We start from the raw sequence: 17,361 nt of genomic DNA, 5'->3' as shown, positions 1-17,361 counted from the left end.
TGGGGGGTTGGTTGAGTTTTGAGGGAAAGGTGGGGTTTTGGTGGGGTTTTTAGGCTAATGTAGGGTTGTGGTGGGATGTTGAAGGCAAAAGTGAGGCTTTGGTTCAGTTTCAGGGAAAAGGATGGCTTTTTGGTAAACTTGAGAGGGGAAAGCGATATTTTTTCTAGAGGTTTGAGGGGAAAAGGTTGAGATTTGATGGGGCTTAAAAATGGGGATGAGAAAATGGGATTTTGGTTGTGTTTTGAGGGAAAGAGGTGGAGTTTGGGGGGGGAAAGATTGAATTTTGCTGAAGATTAGAGAGCAAACTTGAGTTTTGGTGGTGTTTTGAGGAAAAAGCGGGGTCTTGATGGAGTTTTGAGGGGAACAGTGGGGTTTGGTGGCCACAGTGGCCGAGCAGCTGCAGGGGCAGGCGAGGGGCAGCACTCCAGCTGCCTGTTGGCTTGGCAGGGGGGTCCTGGGGGGGTGCCAGCCACGGTCCCTGGCTGGATGGGGTCATTGAGTGAGCCTCCAGGGCACCTGGGCTTGTTGGCCACGTCCATCCCTTCTCTGAGCCGAGGCCGCCTGCCTTTCCTGCAGCTGGATGAGCTGAGGATGATGATGGAGAGCAGAGAGCAGGCGCAGGCAGCGCATCCTGGCTGCAGAGGAACACCAACACGCAGCTGGAGCACTGCAAGGAGATCCAGCAGCTGCTGGAGTCCTTCACGCCATGCAGAGCCACTGCGGCTCTTCCTGCTCCTCTGGTCCTCGTCGCACACATCCAGCAGCCCACACCCAGCAGCTGAGTGGCACTGAGCCCTCTGCTCCCCATCTGCCTTCCAGGAACAAGACATGGTTTTGAATGGTGATTGGGGCCAACCAGCTGACTCTGACGGGCCCCGAGGTGCAGGTGCGATACGCCACACGGGCGCTGCTCCACCAGAGCTCCTTCAACATCACCGACTACGACACTGCCCTGCTGGAGCTGGACCGGCCCGTGGAGTGCAACCAGTACGTGCAGGTGGCCTGTGTGCCTCACCTAGGCCAGGGAGCGTGGCCAGGCTGCTCTATCCCAAGTGCCGTCACACTCGGGACATCAGGGCAGCAGCTGGCCCGTGGCAGTGACTGGGTGCTGTGGTTACCGTTCAGCCAGGGCTAAACCACCGCCTGCCTCTCTTGTTGCTGCTGTGAAGTTTGGCTGTGTCTTGGGCCTGTGCAGGGATGCCACAGAGCCGCAGGGGTGTGCGTGCCATGGAACCTTGACATGGAAAAGTACTGACACAGAGTTATAACCAAGAAAAGCCTTAAGGAATGAAAGAAGCCCCTTTTGCCTCCTCATGGCCCTGCGGCACGGCCTGGCTGCCCTCCCTCTGCCCTGCAGCCAGGGGCCATCTCAGCAGCCCGGCGCCGGCTGCACGCCCAGCCCCGGGACACGGCCGCTGTCAGCCCCCTCCATGCTCACGCCGGCCTCGCACAGGGGCGACAGCAAACGCTCTGCCTCCGGCTCTGCTGCCGGCTCTCGGCCTCCTCGGGCTGAGGCGCGGCGGGACGCCGCCGGAGCGCCCGAACCGCTCCCTCCCTCCCCCCGCGCTGCCGCCGGCGCTCTGAGGGGAACGGCGAGGCCCGCCCACGGCGCGCCGCCCCGACCAATCGGCGCGCGAGATCGCTGAGTGGCGGCCCGGCCGGCCAATGGCGGCGAGAGGCGTCGCTCGAAGCCCTCCGCGTGCCGCGGCGCCGGGGAGGGCCGGTGTGAGCGCTCAAGTCGCTCGTTGCGCGCGCCCGGCCGCGCTGCCGTATCCTTCCGCCCGGGAGCTCTTCGCTTCGGCTGCGAACTCGCCCCTCGGTCGCCCCCCGCAGCCGTCCAGGGGCCGGGACCACCCGGCTCTGCCCAGGCCGTGGCCGTTCCCCAGGCACCCGGCGTTTTGGAGCGCCAGGTTGATAATAAACTGACCCTGAGCAGCAGCGTGCCCTCGTGGGCAAGAAGGGCCGCGGCAGCCTGGGGGCAGCAGCAGAGTGTGGGCCGCGGGGGAGGGAGGTTCTGCTCCCCCTCTGCTCTGCCCACAGGGAGGGTTTCCAAACCCGCCTCCTGCTGCTCTGTGTGGCCTCATCTAGTTGCACCTTCTGTAGCAGTGGGTTTGGACTTGATGACCTTGGAAAGTCCCTTCCATGCCCTGCCGTTCTGTGTTTCTGTGATTCTTTGAGCATGGCCACCTTTGAAGAGCGACTTGTCGATGTTAAACCTGGCAGCACAAGCCCAGTCACAAGATGTCCTTTTCCTAGGGCCCCGAGGGTGCTGAGCTGGGCCGTTCCCGGCCTCTGCTGCTGCCTGCAGGACAGCCCAGGCAGACCCAGGGTGTCCCCACCACAGAGCCCCAGCTCCCCTGCTAGCCCACGCCAGCTGGAGGGTGCAGGGCCGCCAATGGGTTCCGCAGCACAACCCACGTGGTTCGTGTGAATGCCGTTCCGTGCTCGCCTTCCACTTCCATCTGTGTGATAAATGACTTAGTCCCAAACAGGATTCCAGTGAAACTCACAACTGAGTAAATAGAGGCAAGCAAACAGTGCTGGGTGCACCGGGAGTCTCTGCTCAACCAAGATGCACGCCGCACAGCTCCAGTTGTTGGTTTGTATTTCCTCTGCTAATACATATCCATAGGCCTGCGCTCAATAGGCCTCTCTTACCTAACAGCGTGCAGGTAGCAACAAGAAACGGCCTAAGCTGCTCTACCAGAGTGTCTGCCAGGTGGCCTTTGCAAGAAACAAGAACTATATACATAAAAATAGGAACTATATACACACCATCCTGCTTCTCCCAAACCTGTGGTTATACAGGGACAAACAGAATGGTTAAAAGTCATATTTCACCCTGGGGCCCCAGCATTGTTTCATAGGGACACGAATCAGGTGAACACAATCCCCCATCTTGTTTTGTATGATACTGATTGGTGGTTTTGTTTCTAATCGAGTCACTACTTGCCGAATTGGTATCAATTTCGGATCTTCTTTTGTTTTTAGTATCATCAAGGAATGAGTTTTCTCTTTCCCTGGTTCTGAATCAACAGGCCCTGCAGTTATCTGCATTCCTTGTACAACCTAGTGTAGTACTCTCTTAAAAAAAGGTATTAAATATGGAATTACTAACAATCCTCCAAATATCCCCAGTACTACTATCCCAATGTTAGTAAGCCAATCACCCTTCATCAAGTTCCCCCATAGTCCTCCCAGATCGATTCCATTCCAAGTCTGAACTGGGACATGTGCAATTTTCTTCATTTCTTTTACAAGTTCATTTAGAGTGTTTCCTTCATCACCAATTTCTAAACAACAGTTACTAAGATTAAATTTTCCACAACTGCCCCCTTCTGTTGCTAACAAATAGTCCAAAGCTCAGCGATTTTGATACAAAGCAGTTCTCATCTTGGTGTTTTGTTTCGCAATTAATCCAAGTGCATCTCCAGTTTCATTTACAACTATTTCTACTACAGTTTGTAATCTAATTATTCTATTTAGCATATATATTGGGGTCCTATAGCCTCAGGATCCATCTTCTGCCCATGTAGCTGGATGGTAGTGGGCAATGATTATCTCGGGAGGCCATTTGTTATCTTTCCAATCTCCAACTTGTAGGCTCCATTTATGGCACCTTTTTCTTCACTCATCAGCTTCAGCACACCCTTGGACTCCCAATTGCTCTCCCTGATTTATAGGTAGCGGGAAAAAACTGGGCCTTATAGTCCCTAATGTACAGGATCCTGCACAATTTGGTGGCAAATATGGATAAGCCAGTCTAGTGCAAATGCAATCATGTCCTTCAGGAGCTGGCCAGCCATTTGGTATGTTTGTCCCATTGATCCAATTCTTAAATTGATGATCCATTTCCAGTGGTCTTCCCCACTTATCCCATCTACTCCTAGTTTCGTTCCGTAGGTAATCTCCTTCACATTCCAAATTACCTACTTGTACTCCATCTTCTCTTAGATTTTGCCAACAACTCCTTCCAATGACACTCATTTGGAGCACCCATTGTTGTTTCCCGTTACCTTTTTCCATTGTTTTCCATACTTGGGGATCACTGATGTTGCTCTCCACAGACTCCCATGGCCATCGTTCCCCTTGGTTTGTCCCGCCACAGACACAACAATTACTTACATTCAATGACTTGGCAATGTTTTCAGCAAGGTTTACAGACAGATTTTTAGCAGCTGTGGGAACTTCATGTTTCCCTCCTGTTTCCATTTCGTGACAAAATGAGTTAAATAACAGCCTGTGCTGCACCCATTCCCTTGTCCTTTCTTTTATTCCAGCATTACTAGCTACACCCGGATCCATATCTCATAAGTCCAATGTTGGTTATTTGTTTCTGTTTCCAAATTCCTGGATTTATAAGGGTTAAATTTCCTGGGCTGCAGGCTTTGGGTGTACAATTACCGTCTGTTTGCATCCCGGTGATTGAAGCTTGTAAATTCCCACATTGTCTCTCAGATTTACCGCCTGCAGTATCCCAGCACACACAGGACCGTCCATTGCTTCCACAGAGGTGTCCTGACCAAATGCCGAGGGCTGTTTGAGAAACTACATTATTAGGATCTAGTTTGGAGTGGCTTCCACCTGGGCAAACATACTTTGGTTGATTCCTATAGTACCATCTCCCTGCAATTAGTGCTTGGATCATCATCTATAATATCACATGCATCCAGAATGAGCGACAGCGATGCGTTCACACTGGTTATAACGTTACTTGTTCCAGTTAATCTCCCTTTTCCCGAATTTGTCCTCATTTCTCCCCAATATTGATAAGGGAGTTCTTTAGGATGGTCCTGTTCCCTTCTCTACGTAGATCATACTGGGTTAGGTTAAAAATGCAGCTTCCCATGCTCTGGCTTTTGCAGTCATAAATAGTTGTTGCCGCCACCGGCAACACCACCAGGCCGCCCGCACGGGTAACTCAGCCCCCCCACTGAGGCGACACGGATCACCATACACTCAGCATTGATGATACTTTATTCCAACCCCTTGTTTACGCCATGTGCTCATATCTGCTACCACCAGCACCTCCTCCCACTCCACCCCGTGCCCACCTCTTCTGTACCTTTCACCCCTCACGTTGCAACCCGAGATCTTCTGGACGCCTACCACATCTCCCCCTCCCTATGCTCCATGACTCCAGTGTCCTGTGGCACAGGCTGATACATAACGTGTCTGCCCAGCACATGTGCCAGCTGAGCCAATTGCAGGAAGATATGATCAGGTGGTGGTCGTGTTCCACTTCACTATTCAATCTCGCCAATAGTTGAGTGACTCCATCTTGATCTGCATCACGGTGAGCACTCCGAGAAACACATCAATCTGCAAGAGAGACTCAGTAGACCATTATACTCATATCTTCTACACCCCATGCTCTCCCCCTCCCTAAGACTAGTGTGAAGGATACCGTGGCTCAATGCATGGGGATAGTTGGTGTGTCCATGACCCCTGCGGGCAGCCTATAACTCAAATTTTACTAACAAGCATCAGACCTCCATAATCAGCAGCAAAGCCAGCGTGTTTATAGTACTTCTACTTGGTCCTTTCTCTAAAAGCCAGCTGTAGTTTTCTGTGACAAGCCTTGCAGTTTCACACGCTGCCTCAGCCTCCTCCTTGCTCCAAGTTGTTATCTCGTATGTATTTTTGCTTCTTCGTTTCTCACAGTAGAGAGCAGTTCAAGGTCAATCTGCACATTAGTTATAGCAACTCATGCCTGGTAAGCTGCTTCTTATACACTGAAAAAAAAGCACCTGACAAACAAAGTTATTATACTTGTGCTAAAGGTAAAATCTCTAGCAGGTCTATGTTGCAAAGTTGTATGGCTGATACTACTTACATTACAAATCAAGTCTTCTAATGTCATTGAGGTTTGGTTACTTTATTTGCTAGGCCAGTATCCTAATTTGCATAGCTGAGTTAATAAAGCAGATACTCCTACACCTGGAGCAAATATACTAGTTGCTGTTATTGCTGAGGGAGACCAAAGGTAACATAGTCATCACATTTGCCAGTAAATGCATGCACAAATTGTTTTGGACAATGATGTTTCTAAATCATTGTGTGATTAGGCATCAAGATCGTCAGTTGTCTCAAACTGCGTGGTCCCCTTTGTAATCTCGAGGGTATTCCAGGCCATGCCTGGTCCCCACAGATCAGAAAAATTCCCTTTGGTAACTGTACAGGCACAAGACCTGGATCTTTTTGGTGAAGTATAATTGCACCAAGATGTTGTGTTCTTATACACGCCCAGGATGGGATCCACATTCTGTCCCAAATGTTTTGGTATTGCTGGTAAAATTAAACATAACACAAAAATCCATCTTTATAGATCCCAATAATTCTAACTCCTGTGGCTCTGTTGTCATTATTGGCAACCATGAAATGATCAAATCCCAGCTGTCAACTTTGCCATTACCCTGAACTAAGGAATTTGTTTTTAATGCATTTGGTACAGGCCATTGTGCCACATCTGATGGAACTCCCACCAAACAGGTAGAAAAAAGATTATCTGGAGTGGCCATTGATAAACATATTGTACACTGACTGATTGCTTTGGCCAGTGTAAGCCACATGTTTTGCTTGGTTTGTTGAAATTACCTAAAACCATTTCCCACAATCATTTGAAGCATCATCAGTACGACAAAATCCTTTTTTTTTTTTTACTCCTGAAAAAAAAAAAATCCTTCACCAATGAGTCTAAAACACAAACCACCTTTTAGCTTCTCAATGCCAAAATGTTCTGTTCCTGACACCTAAAACACCTTAGAAAGTTTCCACTGTAAGAAAACCAGTATTCATCATCACATTTACAGCAAAATGCATAACATCACGACCAACAGCTTTTACACTCGTTGAGGCAAGGGACTGAGGATGGAAAGGACGAGCCCAGCGGTCCGTGAGGGCCGGGGCCGGCGGTCTCGGTGCGGTGTGTGTGGGGGGCTCCGGAGACACCGACCGGGCGCGGGAAGCGGCTGCGCGGCGGCGGCTGCGGATGGAAGGGGCGGGGGGGTCTGGCTCACTCCGTGCCGTCCCCGGGGCGGGCGGCGCAGTCGGTATTAGTCTCTCCCGTGTTTTCTTTGTCTCCCCTCACATGCCCGATGGTGCCCAGTCTAACACGGGGTCGCGCTCCCCCACTCTCCTCTGATCATCCTGCGCCGCACCCCGGCCCGACTCCGCCCGCTCGGCATTCCCCTGCGAGTCGTCCCAGGGGTAACTCGGCGGGCTGGGCTCGAATGGGAAGCAGCTCTCCCGCGGGGGCTCTGCTCTGAAGCCCCTTCGCCTCTCTGACTTTGTAAAACTCTTGTATAGGGAAGAACTTTTTTTTTTTCTTTTTTTTCTTTTCTTTTTTTTTTTTCTTTTTTTTTTTTCTCTCAGCACGCCCCGCTCAGCGCCGGGCGGCACCGGGATGGCTTTCAGTGGCGACAGGCTGTGTTTCCATGGGCTCTTGTCGCTCCAGTTTCTTTAATACTTCCTGCAGGAGCCTGTCCGTTCCCTTGTCTGTCTCCTTCGGCCTCGGCGCAACAGTCAACGCCTGGGCTGCAGCCATGGCCACACGCTGTTCTGCTTGCATTTCTTTTAAAGTATTTATCACGTCTCTCCAAACGAGACCTAAATTTTTACTGATCTTACTATTGTCCTTATCACCATTAATAGTGGATTCCCAGAGAAGGTTTCCAATTTCTCGCCACTCACCAGAAAAGGGAGGTGAGATATAATTAGTCCTGATACCAAACAGTCCAGCTGTTGGCTCGGCTACAGTCTCAGGCATATCAAGCCGCTGAGTTACAGCAGCGGCCAAATCCTTTTCCAACTTATACTTTTTCAAACAGTTAATTACTTCTCTCCATGGTTTTATCAGTTTCCGAGCAGTCTTATCTTTGTCTATAACCAAGTCCCAAAGACAAGTCCCATATGCTCTCCACTCCTTCTCATCAAAATATTTCTCAGAGTCTTTAAAAAAGCCTTTACAATTACTATGTACAAGTAGACCAGACAAATCGGTCAGTTTAAAGTCCACCCCCCACTTTTCTAACAAGCGATGTAAAAGTGAGAGTGCTGCCTCCTTATCCATGTTGTCAGATCCTCGTCTCACCGCAACCTGTAGTCACTCCCCCGGGTACAGTAACCTCTGCTTGGGGTCCGGCAGGCTTCCTCCGACGACTGCCTCTGCCTCCGGATTTTCAAGTCTCAGCTCCCCGCAGGCAGGCTCCTTACCCGGTAACACCCAGTGATGTCCCTGTTCGGGCGCCATATGCCGCGAAGTTTTCGGCTCTTGGCCTGAAAAACCAGACTCGAAGTCTGCAAACCAGGCTCGAAGCCTGAAAAACCAGCCCCAAGCCTACTTCATGCGGCGATCAACCCAGGGTCCGATTCTCAGCTGGGTGGGAAGAAATCAGTCCTACTCAATGTGAGTGATAGCAGAAATCTTCTTCTTTATTGAGAGCAGGCTCTAACTTATATACACAGCAGCTTCAAAGCTAGCTCAGCAACAGCAGCTAATAGATTACATTCTTGTGTTCATCCTCCCTGTGGTTTCTGCGATAAGCAAGCTCCCTCACATCTTCCCATCTTGTTTTTCTCCGAAGTTGTTTTCCACCTTGAGCTGTTAGCTCGTTAGCTGAAAACAGCCCGAGAGAAAGAGAGAAGAGAAGAGAAGAGAAGAGAAGAGAAGAGAAGAGAAGAGAAGAGAAGAGAAGAGAAGAGAAGAGAAGAGAAGAGAAGAGAAGAGAAGAGAAGAGAAGAGAAGAGAAGAGAAGAGAAGAGAAGAGAAGAGAAGAGAAGAGAAGAGAAGAGAAGAGAAGAGAAGAGAAGAGAAGAGAAGAGAAGAGAAGAGAAGAGAAGAGAAAGCGGCCTGCTGTCTGCATGACAGCAACTGCTTTAACCATGGTTCTGACTCTGGTCTTGATTGTGCATTAAATTCGTATAACTAGAACTCAGATTGCCTTGCCCCATCAGGCCTAACATTATACCCTGGGGTCCATGTCCATGCTCCCTCATTTTTTCTCCACAGTCCTCATCTGAGAAGACAGAAGCGGCAGAGCCCATCTATGAGAGACTGAGCACATCCCCCATTCCCTGCCCCCCTGAGCCACTGAGAGGCGAGGAGGTAGAGATATCAGGAGCAGTGAAATGGGATGGGGAAGAAAGGAGGGATGGGGGAGGGAGATCTTAAAGTGCCAGTTGTAATATTCATCATCCTGCTCCCTTTTTGCTTTTATTCCATTCTGTTTCTTGTAGAATAAACTTTCCTATTTTCCTCTCTCAGTCGAGCACTGGAGTCTGTTTTGCCTGGAACTGTAATTGACAGCGAGCCCTCCCTGCCCTTGTCTTAATCCACAACAATCTTGCTTATCTTTTTACTCCCATTTCGCTGAGGTCTCTGCCGTCCTAACAAGGGTGGGGGTGAATGGGGGCATCGAGTGAGAGACTGTCGTGGTGCTGCTGTGCTGGCTGGGCCAAACCACGACAGGACATTTGGGTACTGTAGCAGTGCTCTGAGACATAACATAATATCTGGGCACTGAAACGGGACTCTGTGGCATCACAGCACATGTGGGCACTGCAACGGTGCTCTTTAACGTCATATCATAACTGGAGATTGCTACAATGCTCTGTGACAGCATATCTCGACACTGCACCAGTGCTCTGTGACATCACAGCATATGTAGGCACTGGAAGGGGGCTGTGTGACATCACAGAATATCTCTGCACTACAACAGTGCCCCGTGAAATCACAGCAATCCAAGATACTGCAGCGGGGTTCTGTGACATCACATCACCACTGGGCACTGCACCAGTGCTCTGTGACATCACAGCACATGTGCACACTGCAACAGGACTGTGTAACACAGCAGCACTTCTGGGCTTTGCAGCGGGGCTGTGTGACATGACAGCACGTCTGGTCACTGCAAAAGTGCTCTGTGACAACACAGGACGTCTGGGCACTGTAGCAGTGCTCTATGACTTCACAATATATCTGGGCATTGATGGGACTCTGGCATCACAGTAAAGGTGGGCACTGCAACAGTGCTCTGTAACATCATATCACAACTGCACATTGCTACATTTCTCTGTGACATCGTATCTCAACACTGCAACAGTGCTTTGTGACATCGTAGTATATCTTGGCACTGGAAGGGGGCTGTGTGATATAATAGAACATCTTGACACTGCAACAGTGCTCTGTGAAATCACAGCACTCCAGGACACTGCAGCGGGATTCTGTGACGTCACATCACCACTGGGCACTGCAACGGTGCTGTGTGACATCACAGCATATGTGAACACTGCAACATGATTCTGTAACAGAAAAGCACATCTGGGCGTTGCAGCGGGGCTGTGTGACATGACAGCACATCTGGGCACTGCAATAGTGCTCTGTAACATTACAGGACGTCTGGGCACCGTAGCAGTGCTCTGATGTATAATAGCATATCTGGACACTGAAACAGGACTCTGTGGCATTACTACACATGTGGGCACTGCAACAGTGCTGTATAACATCACAACTGCACATTGCTACAGTGCTCTATGACATCACAGCAGTACTAGGCACTGCACCAGTGCACTGTGACATCATAACATATCTAGGCACTGGAAGGGGGCTGTATGACATCATAGAACATCTTGGCACTGCAACATTGCTCCGTGGAATCACAGCACTCCTGGACACTGCAGTGGCATTCTGTGATATCACATCACCACTGGGCACTGCAACAGTGCTCTGTGACATCACAAGACATCTGGGCAGTCCATCACTGCTGTGATATATAATAGCATATCTGGGCACTGCAATAGTGCTCTGTGACATCACAGGATGTCTGGGCATGGTAGTAGTGCTCGTGAGTTCACATAATATGTGGGCACTGGAATGGGACTTTGTGGTATCACTGCAGATGTAGGCACTGCAACACTGCTCTACAACATCATATCAAACTGCACATTGCTACAGTGCTCTATGACATCACAGCAGTACTAGGCACTGCACCTGTGTTCTGTGACATCATAACATATCTAGGCACTGGAAGGGGGCTGTATGACATCATAGAACATCTTGGCACTGCAACAGTGCTCCATGAAATCACAGCACTCCAGGGAACTGCAGCGGGGTTTTGTGATTTCATATCACCACTGGGCACTGCAACAGTGCTCTGTGACATTACAAGACATCTGGGCACTCCATCACTGCTCTGATATATAATAGCATATCCAGGCTCTGCAATAGTGCTTTGTGACATCACAGGACGTCTGGGCACTGTAGCAGTGCTCTAAGACATAATATCATATCCTGGCAATGAAACGGGACTCTCTGGCATCACAGCACACGTGGGCACTGAAACAGTGCTGTATAACTTCATGTCACAACTGCACATTGCTACAGTGCTCTGTGAAAACACAGCATATCTCAACACTGCACCAGTGCTCTGTGACATCACAGCATATGTAGGCACTGGAAGGGGGCTGTGTGACATCATAGAGCATCTTGGCACTGCAGCAGTGCTCCATGAAATGACAGCACATCAGGGCACTGCAGCGGGGTTCTGTGACATCACATCACCACTGGGCACTGACACAGTGCTCTGTGACATTAAAAGATGTAGAATCATAGAATCATAGAATAATAGACTGGTAGGGGTTGGAAGGGACCTTTAGAGATCATCTAGTGCAACCCCCTAGCAGAAGCAGGGTCACCTAGATCAGGTGGCATAGGAACATGTCCAGGAGGGTCTTGAAGACCTCGAAGGAAGGAGCCTCCACAACTCCTCTGGGCAGCCTGTTCCACTGCCCTGTCACTCTCATGTTGGAGGCCTGTGGCCAGTGGGGTTCCACAGGGATGGGTTCTGGGGCCAGTCTTGTTCAACGCCTTCATCAAGGACCTGGATGAGGGGACAGAGGGACCCTCAGTGAGCTCCCTGATGGCACCAAACTGGGAGCACTGGCTGACTCCCCAGAGGCTGTGCTGCCAGTCAGTGAGAGTTGGACAGGCTGAGAGTTGGGCAGAGAGGAACCTGCTGAGGGTCACCAGGAGTAAGGGCAGAGTCCCCAGCTCCAGAGAGACAGGGAACGGCTGGAGAGAGGCAACACGGGGCTACTGAGATGCTGAGGGGATGGAACATGTGTGTGAGGAGGAAAAGCTGCGGGCCCTGGGGCTGTTTAGGTAAGAGGAGACTGCAGGGGGTTCTCATTAATACTGACAAATATGTCACTGGTGGGTGTCAGGGGGCTGGGGCAGCACTTTTGTTCTGTTGTATCCAGTGACAGGACAAGGGCTGATGGAAAGAAGCTGCAACACAAAATGTCCCATTGAAAGATGAGCAAAAGCCATTTCCCTGCTGAGGTGAGGGAGCCCTGGCCCGGGCTGCCCAGGGAGGCTGCGGAGGCTCCTTCTCGGCAGGTTTCCAAGCCCAGCTGGACACGCTCCTGTGTGACCTGATCTAGGTGGGACCCGCCTGAGATGGGGGTTGGGCTGGATGAGCTTTAGGGGTCCCTTCCAACTGCCACCGTTCTGTGACTCTTTTTAGTGACGGCCCTTCCAGCTGCCACCCTCGGGCGATTCTTACGCCTGTGCCCAGCGGTGATGATGCTGCGGGGCGGGAGCGGGAGCGGGAGCACCGGCAGCCGCGGGACAGGCGCCGTTTCCCCGCGGCCGCCCCGCGGACTCCATTTCCCGTCAGCGCCCGCGCCTCGCTGTCGCGCAAAGCCGCCGGCGGCAGCCGCGGTGCCTGCCGGGAGTCGCAGTCCCAGCGTGCCCCGCGCGGAGCCCGCGCCGCCGCCCCGCTCGCGCCGCCGCTCGCGCTGCCGGGGTCTCTCAGCGCGGGGGCGGCGCCGGCGGCTGCTCCCGGGGGTCCCGGCGGAGGCGGCTCCGACCGTGTCGGGCGAGGAGGAGGCGGCCGAGCTCCCCACGGCTGAGCGCCGGGCGGCGAGCGAGTGCAGGATGGGGGGCGCGTGGCCGGCGGTGAGCGCGGGCCGCGGGCGGGCCGGGGGGCGGCGGGAGGGCGGCGGGGAGGGGGCTCCGCAGCGGGCCGGGGGTGTCCGGTGAGGCGGGGCCGGGCGGAGGCGGCGGCGGGCCCGCGGCGGGCGGCGAGGCCCCGGGAGCCCGAGAGCCGCCCGCGGGCGCCGGTGGGGGGGAGGCGGCCGAACGCGGCTCCGCGGCGGCTCCTCGGGCCCCGGCGGCGGCGCGGAGCGGGGCGGGGGGAGGCGGGGCCGCGCCGTCCCTCCGTGCCGCGGGGGAAAGCGGGAGCGGGGCCCGGGCCCGGCGGGGGCTGCCGCCCGCGGCCCGCCCCGGCGCTGCCCCGCTCCGCTCTTCTGTTCGGGGTTTGACCCGCTCCCGCTTCCCCGCCGCCGCCTCCCGCTGCAGCCGGGCAGCCGCGGCGGAGCGGGACGAGCCCCGGGCAGCCGGGAACGACCGGGCTGGGCCCCGTTCTGCGGCGGGGAGTCCCGGGGGAGGCGGCCCCGGCGCTGGCAGCGGCCTGGGACACGCTTCGCTCACCGCAAACACTTTGTGTCCCGCTCTTCCCCCACCCCGCGTTATTTCCTTCGCGCTGTTGTGTTTAAACGCTGCTTGATGCGGTCCCATGGCGGGGGAGGGGGAGGAAGTTCAGCCCCAGAGAGGGGTGACAACAGCTGAAAGGGTTCCTGGAGCCCTCCCGGGTCAGGAATTGCTTCGGTAGTGCCGTGCCCCTCTGTCCTGGGTGGGCTCCCTTTGGCCAGGGTTCTTTTTGGGGTGGGAGGTTGCCACTTTGGCTCATCCTCTGCTGCTGCTGCTTTTCCCTCACGGGTGGTGTGAGCACGTTTGGGAGAAGCAAACACAGAGCTGTGGTGAACAGTTGGTTGCCCCACATGTTCTCATCTGAGTCAGGTGTTTTAAAGTGATATAAAGGGCTTTGGATTCCCTAAAGGAAGCCCTGTGAGGGCCATCAGTGGGAGGGGGCTCTTGGTCAGTGCTGTCTGCTCCTTGGGTTCATGTGGTGGGCACAGCTCTTTGTTCCTCTTCATGCTGGTTCAGTTGGACGTGTCCTACCCTCATCTCTTTCTGTGCTGCTACCCTTTGAACTCCCTCCACTGGGGTTTTATCTGTACTTGCAAGTCTAATTCTCCCTTTTTGTTGCTTGTAGCACACGGGAAGGTGACAAAAGGAGTTGTGTTGGTGATTTGTTGGGTAGGTGCAAGGCTTTGTTGCTCTCACTGGGTGTCGTCAGCACCCTCCTGCTCAGAGCCATCCCCTTCCCCTAAACCACACACCATCAGTCACAGAAACAGCCCCCAGCAGAGGCACTTCCCAAACCAGCCTCATGCAAAAACCAAGGTGCTCACAGAAAGAGGAGAAGCTCGGAGGGTTTGGAAGCATCTGGGGGTGAACTTTGTGAGTCCCTGTGCAGTGTTCCAGCTGGAGCTGTGAAAACCTTCTCCAAGCCTCATTCCACTGGGGTGTCTGACTGTCCCCAGCCCCTTTCTCTTGATGATCTGAGTTGAGAGCCTTGTCCTCTTTTAGGAGAGAGCCAGATCCTGCAGGTTGCTGGTTGTTGACGTGCTCTGTGTTTGTGTTTCAGGGGCCCTGTGGGCGGTGGTGGAAGCGGCCAGCGCCGGCACCTCGGTTCTCTGCCTGTGTGAGAAGGGAGATGCCAAGGTCACAGAAGAGACAGGCGAGATCTCCAAGAAGGAAAAGGAAATGAAAACAGGTGAGACCCATCCCCAAAGAGATTGTTTCCTTTTCACCCTTTGTTGTGTTTCGGGCTCCCGTTGGGCAGCTGGTGTGAATGGGCAAGGGTACAGAGAGCAGGGCTGTGGCTGCTGTAAGAAATGCTTCATTCTTCCCAGAAAGCCCAGTTTTAACCCAAATCCTGCTGCTGAAGCATCACTAATGAGCTTCAGCTTCCCAGCTGGATACATTCAGTCATCCAGGATGGGCAAGAAGGCCAAGGGCACCCTGGCCTGGATCAGGAACAGTGTTGTCAGCAGGAGCAGGGAGCTGATCGTTGCCCTGGACTCGCCTTTGGTGAGGCTGCACCTCCAATAGTGTGCTCAGTTCAGGGTCTCTCTCTACAAGAAGGACATATTGGTGCTGGAGAGGATCCAGAAGCAGCTACCAAGCTAGGAAAGGAATTGGAGCACGTCTCAGATGAGGAAGGGCTGGGGGGACTGGGGCTGTTTAGCCTGGAGAACAGAAGGCTCAGGGGAGACCTTCTCACTTTCTACATCTACCTGAAAGGAAGCTGCAGCGAGGTGAGGGTCAGTCTGTTGTCCCTGATAACAAGCAATAGAAGAAGAGGAAACAGCCTCAAGTTGTGCCAGGGGAGGTTCAGACTGGATGTGAGGAGGAATTTCTTTGCTGACAGGACTGTCAGGCCTTGGAACAGCTGCCCAGGGAGCTGCTGGAGTCACCGTCCCTGGAGGGGTTTCAGAGCCGAGTGGGTGTTGCACTGAGGGAAATGGGCTGGTGGGTGATGGGGCTGGGACAAAGGCTGCACTCCAAGAGCTGAAAGGTCTCTCCCAGCTGAAATGATCCTGTGATCCTGTGATGCCTGTGAAGTGATGTGACTGTTGGGCTGTGTGGGGCTCTGCAGGGAAGGCCACGTCCAGCCGTGACTGTGGCAGCTGGAGACAGGGCCTGGCTGCTCCCCACAGAGTCACAGAATGATGGGGAACCTTTAGAGATCCTTCAGCCCAACCCCCTGCTAAAGCAGGTTCTGCTTGGTCAGGGGCACAGGAACATGTGCAGGTGGCTTTGGAAACCTGCCGAGAAGGAGCCTCCACACCCTCCCTGGGCAGCCTGGGCCAGGGCTCCCTCACATTAACAGGGAAATATGTTAGTTATGTTTAAATGGAAGCTCCTCCTAAAGCCCACAGGGGATACTTGCAGCAGCTTTTCACACAAGCCAGTGTTTGCCCATGGGATAGAAAGCAGGGGAATCTGGGGCACTTGTGGCAGGTTCTGTCCCTTCCCTGTCCCTCTGACCATGTGGCAGGATGGAGCTCAGCCCAGACGGCACCGTGCCAGGGTTCCTCTCTGCCTGGACACACTCCGTGTCCAGGCTTTGACCCTAAGCTGTTCCTGCTTTACTTCCTTGGCCTGTGGTTGTTGTTCTGTGGGGACAGGCTGAGCAGGTGTCACCTCCTTCACCCCATGAGCTGGGGACAAGGAGGGCTGCGTGGGTAGTGCCCGTTGGCTCTGCAGGGCAAGGGCTCAGCAGCTGGAGGCAGGTAGCCACGGCTGCCCACTGCCTGTCCTCAACTTGCCATCTCCTCTGCTAGGAAAGTGCCACGTCCTTGTTGCTGTTCCGAGGGTGGTGTTTCTCACAGAGCCTGCGGCAGCTGATCTTCAAGATCCTGCAGGAGATCTGCAGCCTACTGGCAGTACCTCCTAGGTAGGCACCGAGCCCTTTGGACTGGCTGTTTCTGCACTGCGTGTGTCTCCTCCTGGAGCTGCAAGGTGCTGCCGGGACAGCCGGGGCTTGCTGCCCCCGTGGCTGCCGCAGCCGCTGCCCTGGTGCTCTGAGAGACGTGGGCTCCGGCGTCAGGTTTCCCTGCAGCGCTGCGGGTGCAGCTCAGCAGCTCCTGTCAGCCCGGCTGAGCCTGCTGGGTGGTGCCTGCCCCATGCTTCTGCTCTCCCGCAGGCTACCTGCTGCTCGGGGGCTTCGTGGCCTTGGGTGTGTGCTCCAGGAACGGCCCAGTGGAGAACCAGCGCAGCATCTGTCGCCTCTGCTGGGGCCTGCAGCTCCTGCTCACGGCTCAGGCATCCAGCTCCATTCTGTGTCCTTGCCCATGCTGCTCACTGTCGCCTGCACCGAGAACATCGAGCACGTGGCCTCTTGGGCTTCCACTGCCCACAGGGGAGAACTCTCAGCGCCCTGGCTGGCTCCTGGTGCCCCTCTGGCTTTACAGATGGGGAGAGGGGGGTACAGGAGCTGAGGGGTGTGTGGAAGCCGGGCGTGCTGGGGAGGAAGGGCAGATACTGCTTGTGGATTTAAGTCTGTTTCTGGTTTTAATAAAGATGTATTTTGTAGCTAATGAGACCGTCTGTAATTCAATGAGTATCAGAGAATCACACGGGAACAGTGTCCAAGTGGGTCTTGAAGAGCTTCAAGGAAGGAGCCTCCACACCCTCCCTGGGTAGTTTGTCTGGGACTCCCTCACCCCCTCAGTCTCCTCCAGACTAAACAGCCCCAGGTCCCGCAGCCTTTCCTCGTAAGGAAGATGCTCTGGTCCCCTGATCATCTTGGTGGCCCTGCACTGGCCTCTCTCCAGCAGTTCCCTGTCCCTCTGGAGCTGGGGAGCCCAGAGCTGGACACCTACAGATGAGAGGGGGAGGAGAACCTCCTTTGATCTGCTGCTCATACTCTAGATGCCCCCAGGCTGCCATTG

The 17,361-nt window shown here is 53.7% G+C and overlaps 1 protein-coding gene across 1 annotated transcript; it reads left to right on the top strand.

Moving 5' to 3' along the window:
• The first annotated feature begins 838 nt into the window (after positions 1-838).
• LOC133629448 (uncharacterized) lies at positions 839-17,007 on the top strand. The gene is made up of 6 exons (XM_062020079.1): positions 839-969; positions 12,701-12,955; positions 14,115-14,158; positions 14,550-14,678; positions 16,252-16,364; positions 16,614-17,007. Exons 1-5 carry the CDS (start codon positions 839-841, stop codon positions 16,362-16,364), a joined length of 672 nt encoding a protein of 223 aa, XP_061876063.1. The 3' UTR covers positions 16,614-17,007.
• The last annotated feature ends 354 nt before the right edge of the window (positions 17,008-17,361 follow it).

The sequence above is a fragment of the Colius striatus genome, unplaced genomic scaffold (assembly GCF_028858725.1).
Source record: "Colius striatus isolate bColStr4 unplaced genomic scaffold, bColStr4.1.hap1 scaffold_45, whole genome shotgun sequence".
NCBI classification, from domain to species: domain Eukaryota; kingdom Metazoa; phylum Chordata; class Aves; order Coliiformes; family Coliidae; genus Colius; species Colius striatus.
Note: the sequence above shows the minus strand (reverse complement) of the source record. Positions and strands in the feature narration are given on the sequence as shown.